The following is a 9900-nucleotide window of genomic DNA, read 5'->3' as shown; positions in this document are numbered from 1 at the left end:
TCGCCACCACCAAGCCAGCTAAGAATGAATGTGAAAAACTGTCCCCGTCTGCTTCTCTGTAGACACACACTTGTGGCAGGCTCGCTTCCATGGCACCTGCCAGCTCAGTGGACGCAATCCTGCCTGAGGCATCCCTGCTCCACCCCCCCAAAGGGTCTAACTCAGAGTTTATAAAGACCCAAGAATGATGAAGAAATACCCTGGGCAGTCCTGTATGTTCTGTGTCACGCTCTGTAACCTTCTTGGATCTCAACTCCAGTCATTCCTTCCCGATGGCTCTCAGCACCTCCCAGCATGCCCCAAGCTCTGGAACTGGCTGGCTCAATGTCTTTCTCCAGGGCTGATGTTTCCTGCCAGCCTCACCAGCACTAAACATTTCAACACGTCAACCCTCTCCTGCTTACAAAGAAAGAAGAGGAAGTTCTCTTAAGTTCGTGCTATCTCTTTACGATACAGCTAGTAACCCCACAAATAGGACCTGAAGCCAAACTTGGCATGAAGAATCAGTTCCTGATTTGACCTTTAATTCAACAGTCTGTGAACAAAACCCTGTTGTTGCCTGAAAAGTTACCTGGAAGACACAGAGCCTCCAAGTTCATGCCCAACTACAGAGAAGAAAGACACAGGGACCACATCCAGCCATGAAGCCCCACAGTACATTGATTTCACCCACAGCCCGGGCAGAGGGAGGGGACAAGGACGCAACTGTGGGGGAAGACTTGCTTGGGTGATAGGACCAGAGTGTCCTATCACCAGAGGACAGAGTGAAGGGCCCAAAGTGAAGATTTCCACCAGAGCACTGAGATGGACAGGACTTGGGGGTGACATGTCCCCTTGATGGGTACAATTCTCAGGGGCCTCCATTTCTACCATACTCTGGAGCTGATGAGGTTCCCAGCATGTGGCTACTGTGGAGATGACAGAGCCTGGCCCCGAGGCCAGGACCTGTTAATCAGGACCCCAGCTTCCTGTCCTGTCCTACTTGACACTCCCACTGTGTCCCTCCTTTCTCATCTTACAGGTCAGCAACTCCCACGGTGTCCAAAAGTGGCCAGTCCTAGGAATGTCATCTATCCTAGCACTTCCATGCACCTGTCCATAGTCTGCCCCCTCATACCTCCTCAGTTTCACAAGACTGTTTTTTTCCTTGCCATCTGTGTCAGAATTGGACATGTGGACCCCAGACGCACAGGAGGGAGCCCTTGTACAGAGACAGCAAGTGGACTGTGTGCCAGGGGCCTCAGACCACCGACAGGGCTGGTACCAGAGTCTCAGATCTCCAGCTATCCTGACTCTGAGACGATCAGTGTCTATGGCTACAAGTTTCTGGAGCTGTAATAAATCAACACACCAAGCAAGATGAAGGCGAGGACAACATCAAAAGCTACAGAGGCTGGAGGCTCTGCCGACAATGGCGTAGGATGCTCACATAGCCTCCCATGTAGTCTAAGTCACCTCTGTGTCACCCCTAACAGAGGCCAGTACTGGGAATGCACTTGTTACTGCATTATTTAGAGAATAAATACAAGCAGACACTGTGCACACTCAGTGTTGAGACATTCATTATTTTTGATGTGAGGTTGTTTGGACCTTGTGGCTATAGGATCCCAGGACTCCATCACCACCACCCCTGTTCCTCAGCCCTGTGAGGAATCTTGCTGCCTGACCTATATCCTGACTTCATGTTGGGGTTGAGGGGGACAACACTCACACAGCCTTAGATCCCCCTAAAGTGTATCTCTCTCTATGAGAGGCTCCCTGACCTTTTATCTGAAGAGCTTCGGGGATGTGCATGTTCTAGAAGGTTCAGCTTTAGGAACATGGAATATTGTAGAAGGTTCTCTGAGTTGGTGGGAGGAGCACAATACGCAGGATGCCACAGTCAGCAGGGGACAGTGTCTGGCATTGTCTGTCAGTCAGGGACAATGTGAGCTGGCACTCACCTGGGCAGATTTGTTCTATGGCTGAGGAAGACACGGACATGCCAGGTTGCCCACTGCTAAGTGGCCCATGCAGAGGCAAGCGTCCCAGTGTGGTCTCCACCCCACCACACCCCAAAGTTTTAGAACATCAGGAGTCCTGGGCCCACATGTCCAGCTTCACTCAGTGTCTTCCCCAGGGCCCAGGAGGGACTCGGCCCTTTGAGAGCCCTTGAGCCCTTGGGGTGAGCCTGTGCGCCAGCTTCTCAACAGGGCTGTGCTTGCTCCTGGTGGCCTTTGTCACCATGGCATGCCTGGTTTCCATACCACCAAGGGCCAGTGCCCTAAAACCTGTGAGTGCCGCCTCCCTCCTGGTCTCCTCTTCCAGAATTCACAGCCGTGGAGTGCCGGAGACATGCTGCCCTGCCACCACTGCCTGGAAGGCTGAGTGGTTCAAAAACACTGTCCCCGGGGACACTGGGCTACTAGAGGGGAGGACAGGGCTGTGGGGGCCCCGGCTGAGGCAGGGTGGCTCCCATGGGTGACTGTGACCCTTCTCACCCTTGTGCCTAAGAGCCCTGGATCCCGCTGGTGGAACTGAGCTCACATCTGGGAGTGTGACCAGGGGTGCAGGACAGCAGAAGTGCCTTCCAGTCTCCAGGGAACCTGAGGGACGTGCAGCAGGTGAGGACACTATCCTGGACCCATCTGCTCCTCCACCTGCAGGAACCCAAGGAAAACGAAGGGTGGCAGTGTCTCCCTTCTCCTGGCCTGGTACCTGCCCACGAGTTGCTGCTTCCTCTGCTGGCTTCCCAGCAGGGGGCCCTGGCTCCTTGGAAATCATTAAAATCACATAGTTCTGGCTGACCAAAATCAGACTCTGGGTGGCCGAAGTTCTTGATGCTAACAACACCCTTCAGTTCCAGGGAAGTGCAGTCAAGTCGCAGGAAACTTAGCAAGCAACAGATCACCCAAGGGGACATTTGATTTACTTAGCACAGTGTCTAGAGACAGGAGTCAAATCAGAAGCCCCAGAATGCCTCGGTTCTAGCTCTAGGCTTTGGTCTCAGTGTCACAGAATGGCTGCTGAAGCACCAGAAGGCACCTATGCACCATGACATCCAAAGCCTGCCTGCAAGGCCTGGCCAGGGAACCTCCTATCAGGAAGAAAAGGCTTCCCCAAACCCTTGCTTCTGTGTCTCACTGCTATAGTCCCATGGCCACCTCTGGCTGCAAGAGGGGAGAAAGTGAATTCTCTCCCTGTTCTTTATGGAGAAAATACTGGGTATGAAAGACGGCAGGAGCAGGCGGGTGGTGCCCGGGAGCTGGGCCACTGTGCAACATCAGGGGAAGCCCATCTCCGTGCTCTGAGAATGGTGGGAGAGGGCACAGGACACCAGAAACTCCAGAAGACCCTGGGCCAGGCCCGAAGTATGGGTGGGCCACACCCAAGGCCATGACTGGTGACCCTCAGCCATGCTGTCACCACACCCTGGGAGGAGTGGGAAGGTCAGGTGCGAATCTGGTGCAGTCCTCGCCCCGGGACCAGAGGGCAGCAGCAAGCCCGCGATGACCCCAGGCTGAGCTTCGGAAAGGCCTAGGTGTGGCTTCTGTCAGGCTGTTCAGATCACATGTTCTATGGACAGACAAAGGGGAGCTCAGGCTTTCCAGGTTCACGGGACAGGCTGCCCCTCGCTGCGCATCTCTGCCACAGCTCATGAGTGGCAGCACACTCGCTGTCACTGTCCCTGTTCACACAGGCAGTCAACCAGCACCCATGCCACCTGCAGGACTTTGTACCTACACTGGAGATGCAAGAACTATATGATGTTCTCTTCCTTGCTGGGGATGGAATGCGGGGCCTTCATCCTGAGGTCACCAGACACGATTTATTTATTTGTATTTTGAGACAGCATTTTGCTAAGTCACTAAGCAGCCTAAACTGGGCTTGAATTTACCACCCTGCTGACTCAGCCTCCCACAGTGCTGGAACTGCAGGCGTGCACCAGCTCTTCCAACTGTGTGTGTGGGGGCGGTGCTAGGGATCAAATATGGGCCATCTGCATGATAGACAAACTCCCCAGCACCAAGCCGCATCCTCAGACCATTTTTCTGGTTTTTGAAACCAAATATCACTATGTACTTCAGGCTGGCCTTGAACTCGTTATGCAGCCCAGGCTGGCCTCAAACTGGAGGGATCCTCCTGCTTCTGTCTACTGAATGCAGGGATTAGAGAAGTGTGCCAAACCTGGGCAGAGGCATTTTCTCTTGTTCTTATTCCCTAAGAAGACATAGGATGACAACTATTTGCATTCACACTGTGCCAGGCACCGTAAGCCACTCAGATGGGGTGTGCATAGCGCTAGGCAATATGATGCCATGTCCTGCAAAGGACTTTGGGAGTCCTGAACCAGTCCTTATAGGTGTGCAGAGGACAGGTCCTCCCTGTTCCTGACCCCTTACCCTGGAGGCCAAGGACTTGGGAAGTGATGTCTCAGTGTCTCAGCACCCCCAAGACCAATGGTGCAGGTTGTGGCCAGCCAGGGGCATTGGGGTCAGCTCTGGGAATCCAGGGTCTTCAGCCTGCTTGGCTTTGGCTGAGCTCCCAGGAATAGGGGCAACTGAGCCAGGGGACGTCCTTCCCTGCTCTCCACCAGGGCACTCAGGCCCCCACCCTTGGGCACTCATTCCTGGGGCCACACATAGCTGGGGTGGAGCTGGCAGTTGCATCTGGTCCTGTGTCAGTATGAGGTGACAGGGTGACTTTGGCTTCTGTGTTCCTCTCTTCCTGTTCAGATCTGGGGGTAGGGAAGTGTCCCCAAGATGCCAGACATCACTGCCCTCTGCATGGTCACTACTGACCCTTTGGGCACAAGCCCAGCTCCCCTGAGTCGGCTGCCATGTGGGGAAGTAAAGGAGTCCAAGGTGAGTGCTGGGCTTGGGGCCACCTCAGTGAGTGCTGTGTGGCCAACTGTGGGGCTGGGAGCCTGGGGCACCAACAGGAGCAGTTGGCGTGACCAGGCCAGCCACAGGCATGCAGCAGACCCCACCTGCCAGTGGTCACGCCCACCTCTTGGAGCAGTGATGGCCACAGTGACAGTGGGGCCAAGGATAAGGACCAGAGGTGCACATGCACGCGTGCCTTGTGAAAGGACAAGAAGCACGAGTAAACACTCCTCTCTTTTAATTCTAAGGCAATTTGGAGTATGAAAACCAGGGTGTCAATCTCCATTGAGTGACCTGACCGGGCTGCAGGAGGGAAGCGCTTCGGCTCCTGGCAGAGGGCCGGGCTCTGGGCCACCACGCGCACGGCGGTGCCAGGTCAGGAGGCCAGTGGTTCCCCGCAGGAGTAGCTGCTAGAAGGGACAGTCTTCCTCTGTGGGAGTCAGAAGAGAGGCACGGGTGAGCTCTTCTCACTTAAAAACAGCTGTGGCGTTTACTCAGCAGAAGGGCTCTAGCAAGCGTAAGCGGCGGTCTCCACGCTGCTAGGGTCGCCCTTGCATCCCCACCCCCGCCTCGGGTTCCGGGCCGCTGTACCTTCTTCCTCAGCAGCTTCCACAACTTGCTTGTGGAAGCACCAGGGGACGCCACGGACTTTGTTATTGAAGCAGCAGCCTCTGTCCTCACATTCCTTCCGCGTGATGCCGCTGAAGCCGCAGTTCTTGCGCGCCTTGGCCTGTACATCGCAGGTCTCTGGCAGGGCAGGCAGGAATTGGGGAAAGTGGGCAGGAAGCTGCAGTGCCTGAGACAGGGCCACCCACACTGCCCACAGGTGGCTACTAAACTGCGTCCACCCGTGAAATAAATATCTATAGAGTATGGTTCTTTGGTGTTCAGGCTGGTAACATGGACTGGGACATCCAAACAGAGGTTCTGTCACTAGTAGGCTGCGTCTAAGATCCAAGGCAGCACATGCAAAGCTCCATGTGTGCCGGGGATAGTGGGGCTCGCTGGAGGACCCAGGGCAGGATGGAAGGACGGAGCTGACGAGGCTTCCTTCAGGAGAAGGCCCGGACACTTGGGGCATAGGGAGCGCTCTGAGAGGAGGCTATGGAGGGATGTGAAGCTATGGAGGGCTGGGAGCTTGGGGGAGGAGTGGCCCACCCAGAGGACTGTGCAGGGCAATTTCACGCTGGGAGCAGAAGGAGCCGCTGGCCACTGGCCAGGCTGTGATGACGTGGTACTAAAGGGAGCAGGTAGTGGGTACATGCCACTGTTGGGGGCCCACGAACAAGTGCCTGACTGTGATGCTGCATCTTAAAACCCACTAGGATCTTGCTGGGGCCACTGAGGGACACAGCACGAACCTCGCCATCACTGTCCCCATGTCCATCCCAGGCCCTTGAGGTGCTGGGAGGACATAAACCATCCTGCGACACACAGAAGCCAGGCTTAAGTGTTGGGTGTATGACTAAAAAAACCCAGATGTCTCTGTCACAGGATCCCCAGCCCCAGGAACCCTAAACCAGTCTGGAGAACCTTTGTCCCAACATGTTCCACTTCCAAAGTGTGGCCTGCTGTCACCCTTCCTGCTGTTCCATTCTCCTGACCCCACTGGCTCCAAGTCAGTGGGGAACTTGGGAGATTTCCAGGTGAGCAGAATCTTGATTCTTCCTGTCCCCTCTGTGGGAACCCCTGGACTGGGGACGTTGGTGAGCCTTTGCTGCAATCTTCCCCCTGAAAACTCAAGCCTCCAATCTGCAGTGACAGGGACTGGACCTTCGTGGCTCGGGCGGTGCTCTTCACAGACCCCACCAACTCCTTTTCCTCCTCTTTCTTTGTTCACTCAAAGAGGTATAATAACAAAAATGTACAAAAATATCTGTATCAGAATGCTTTGCCCACCAGCATGCCAGGCCATACCTGTAAACCCAACACTCGAGACTATGGCTCTCATTATGCAGTTTAAGCTGGACTTGAATTCACCATGTAGCCCAGGCAGGCCTCCAACTTGCAGAGATCCCTCTGCCTCAGGTTCCCAAGTGCTGGGATTACAGGTGTGCACAGACACACCTGACAGGAAATGCTACTTCTATGGCCCAGACCCCAAAGTCCTATCACAATGTGACACTAATGGCAGCATGGCATCCAGGGTCAGTGCTGAAAGATGGGACTGCCCAGGGAAGAGGCTACCGGCACCGGCCACCACACGAGGCTGCCTTACCTGTCTGGCCCTCAACCAGTGCACTGAGGACCAGCATGAGGACCATGGCCAGGATGAAAGTCACCTTGTGCTCCATGGTGGCTTGGCCTCTGGGCTGCAGAGGAGACAGGAGTCAGGCTGGGAACCTGGTGGCGCTGTCTTTATACTACAGCCCTGTTTGCTTAAAGAGTCAAGGCAGGGTTTACCTAAGGAGTCACCGTGACTGTGATTGGCACTGGGTGGGGCCTTCGCTGGGGCTGGAACCAGAAGTCAGGAAGCCCCACTCTCCTCCTCAAGCTCCTTCAAAGTGACCTTGGGCCAAGCAGAGTGGGTTGGCCAGGCCCCCTACCCCAGCTAACCCTGAGCTCCCTGGGGGCTGACCCAGGGTGTGAAAGGGCACCTGGGCCATTAGAGCTTTGTGTGTGTGTGTGTGTGTGTGTGTGTGTGTGTGTGTGTGTGTGTGTGTGTGGTTGATAGTGGAGATTGGCACTGGGCTATATCCCAATACTCTTTTTTATTTTTAATTTGGAGGCAGGGTCTATGTAAGTCTCTAACTCACCCAAGCTGGGCTCAAACTTGAGATCCTCTTGACTTGGCCTCCCAGAGTGCTGGGACTACAGGCATGCGTCCCCACATCCAGCTTCTCTTTTTTCTAGGATGTCCCCAGCCTCTGGGAGGGAACCCGGGTTGGACCTGGGGCCAGACTCTTTCCTCCTTGCCAGAGCCCAGCCCACCCTGGAGGTGCACGCACCTCTGAGCAGGCTGGGGTCTGCAGACAGGACTTATGCCAAGAGAGCTGAGTGCCCACAAACAAGAGGCACCGGGTCATAGTGAAGGGGATTTTGAAGGACTCAGCTGCCTGGGCTCAGCAGCAGCATCCTGGGGACTGGAGCACGGCAGCTTTAAGCAGAAGAATGGGTGGTGCTCGTGCTTCTGTGAGATCCCCTGGGTAATGTGTGCACATGTGCAGGAGGATGTGGTCAGAGTGGGCTTTGTGGCACTGTGGGTAGCTTCTAGAAAGGGAGGGAGGGGGGAGGGGAGAGAAGAATGAGTGAGTGCTCTGAAGTGTTCCTGGCAGAAGGGGAAGCAGAACTGATACACTTAGTGCTGTGTGGTAATACTGAAATATATAATATGTAGAGGACCTTTTATACTTTTATGAATTACGATCAACAAGCATGGTGAGTGCTTCACTTTCTTGCAGTAAAAGACACATTGGCATGAGTCCTCCTCAAAATCCTCCCTGTCACATCACACACACTCATCCCACCATCCTTGCCACTTCCTGCAGCAGCTCTCGAGTCCTCCTTGCTGAGTGTCTTTAGCTGCACTATCCTGGCTGCCTTGATTCCTGAGCAGATTCAAAACGTTTCTCTTTCCTGGTCTTTTGACGTTGGGGAGGAGTCAGACGTGACACGGGGGCAGTTCAGTGGGGACACAGCGTCGTGTTAGTAGGAGCTGCCTTTCCACTGGATGGAACTTGGTGGCCGCGTTCACTGTGCTTTTCATCACACTACCCAAGACACTGGAAAAGAGGACTGCAGAGCTGCTTCGGGAAGTGGCCAGAGTGATGGATGAGTGTGGGTGAAGGGAGGGCGAGGGCGCAAAAGGGATGAATGAAGGGCATTCTTGAGGGTTCAACGGGGAGTCAATGTTTCTTTCAAAATTGAACTGCAGAATGTATATTTTGGTCATCTTTTGCACATATAGAACATACATGTTATACACATTATATATTTATATAATTGGAGATTATTAAAACGAATAAACAATGAGAAATTTTACAAAGTAAAGAATAAATTAAACCTCATTCTTAAACCATGATGTCATTTATGATGGAGATTTGCAAAATATGTCAATCAGTGTCACACAATCAATGCCAAACAGGAACGAAGTATTGTAAGGCACAAGCACAGGTAGGTAGGGGACCCACCCACCTCGGCGTAGAGCACATCTGGAAGAAGGAGGGCAGGATGAGGCCCGCAGCATGTCTATGATGTTCTGCTGAGGAAAGCCTAAAGGGAACATGGCAGGAAGGTCGGCATCTCTTAACTTGGAGCATAGATTTATAAGGCAGTACTGGGGATCGAACCCAGGGCCTTCACACTAAGCTACATCACTAGCCCTTTTATATTTTTTATTTTGAGACATAGGGTCATTAAATTGCTTGCCAAGTTGCCAGGGTGGACTCAAACCTTTCATCCTCCTGCCTGGCCTCCCAGGGTGCTGGGATTACAGGTGTGCACCATCATTCCTAGCTGTGATTTTTCCCTTAGAAGTCCAGGTCTGATCCTGGGGAAAAATCCTTGAGGGGGAGTCTATAAGGTTCTGGCTTTGCCTTTGCACCTCTGGGGTAGAGTGACTGGAGCAACCTCAGTGGCAGCTATGTGGCCCACTGTGCTGTGGGACAGTGGCCTGTGAGATTGCTGTTGAGGGGTGGAGGAGTACACCTTGTAGGAAAAGTGGCATGATGGAGAATAGAGCGGTGTGCTGGTCTGATCTCCAGCTTGGTGGCCTTGTAGTGGCATCTTACAGCTGCCTCAGGTTTCTCATTGAAAATCCAGCATCTGGGCCCCACCTTCGTGGGCCTCCATGACCCTAAGGCTCCCAGGTACCACCTGGGCAGGAAAATATATCCAGCCACTGGGAGAACCAGGGCAGAGCTTCCTGAGCACTATGGAAACAGAAGAGCCACAGGACAAGGCAGTTACCCCACTGGGTCTATGACAAAAGTGATAAAGCCATGCCAGGCGTCATGGTGCATACCTGTACCTCAGGTAGCTGAAGCAGGAGCATCACCATGAATTCAAGGCCACTACAAAACGAGACGCTGCCTCA

At 53.8% G+C, this 9900-nt stretch overlaps 1 protein-coding gene across 1 annotated transcript; it reads right to left on the bottom strand.

Annotated features, from left to right (window-relative positions):
* Positions 1 to 5122: 5122 nt before the first annotated feature.
* Positions 5123 to 7165, bottom strand: Tff1 (trefoil factor 1). Its single transcript, XM_023715877.1, has 3 exons — positions 7084 to 7165; positions 5457 to 5612; positions 5123 to 5295 (listed from the first exon to the last, which is right to left on the bottom strand). The coding sequence occupies exons 1-3, from the start codon at positions 7157 to 7159 to the stop codon at positions 5276 to 5278; spliced, it is 252 nt and encodes an 83-aa protein (XP_023571645.1). The 5' UTR covers positions 7160 to 7165; the 3' UTR covers positions 5123 to 5275.
* Positions 7166 to 9900: the final 2735 nt, after the last annotated feature.

The sequence above is a fragment of the Octodon degus genome, unplaced genomic scaffold, assembly GCF_000260255.1.
Source record: "Octodon degus isolate 3935 unplaced genomic scaffold, OctDeg1.0 scaffold00045, whole genome shotgun sequence".
NCBI lineage: Eukaryota > Metazoa > Chordata > Mammalia > Rodentia > Octodontidae > Octodon > Octodon degus.
The sequence above is the reverse complement of the archived record's forward strand: the minus strand, read 5'-3'. Positions and strand labels throughout refer to the sequence as shown.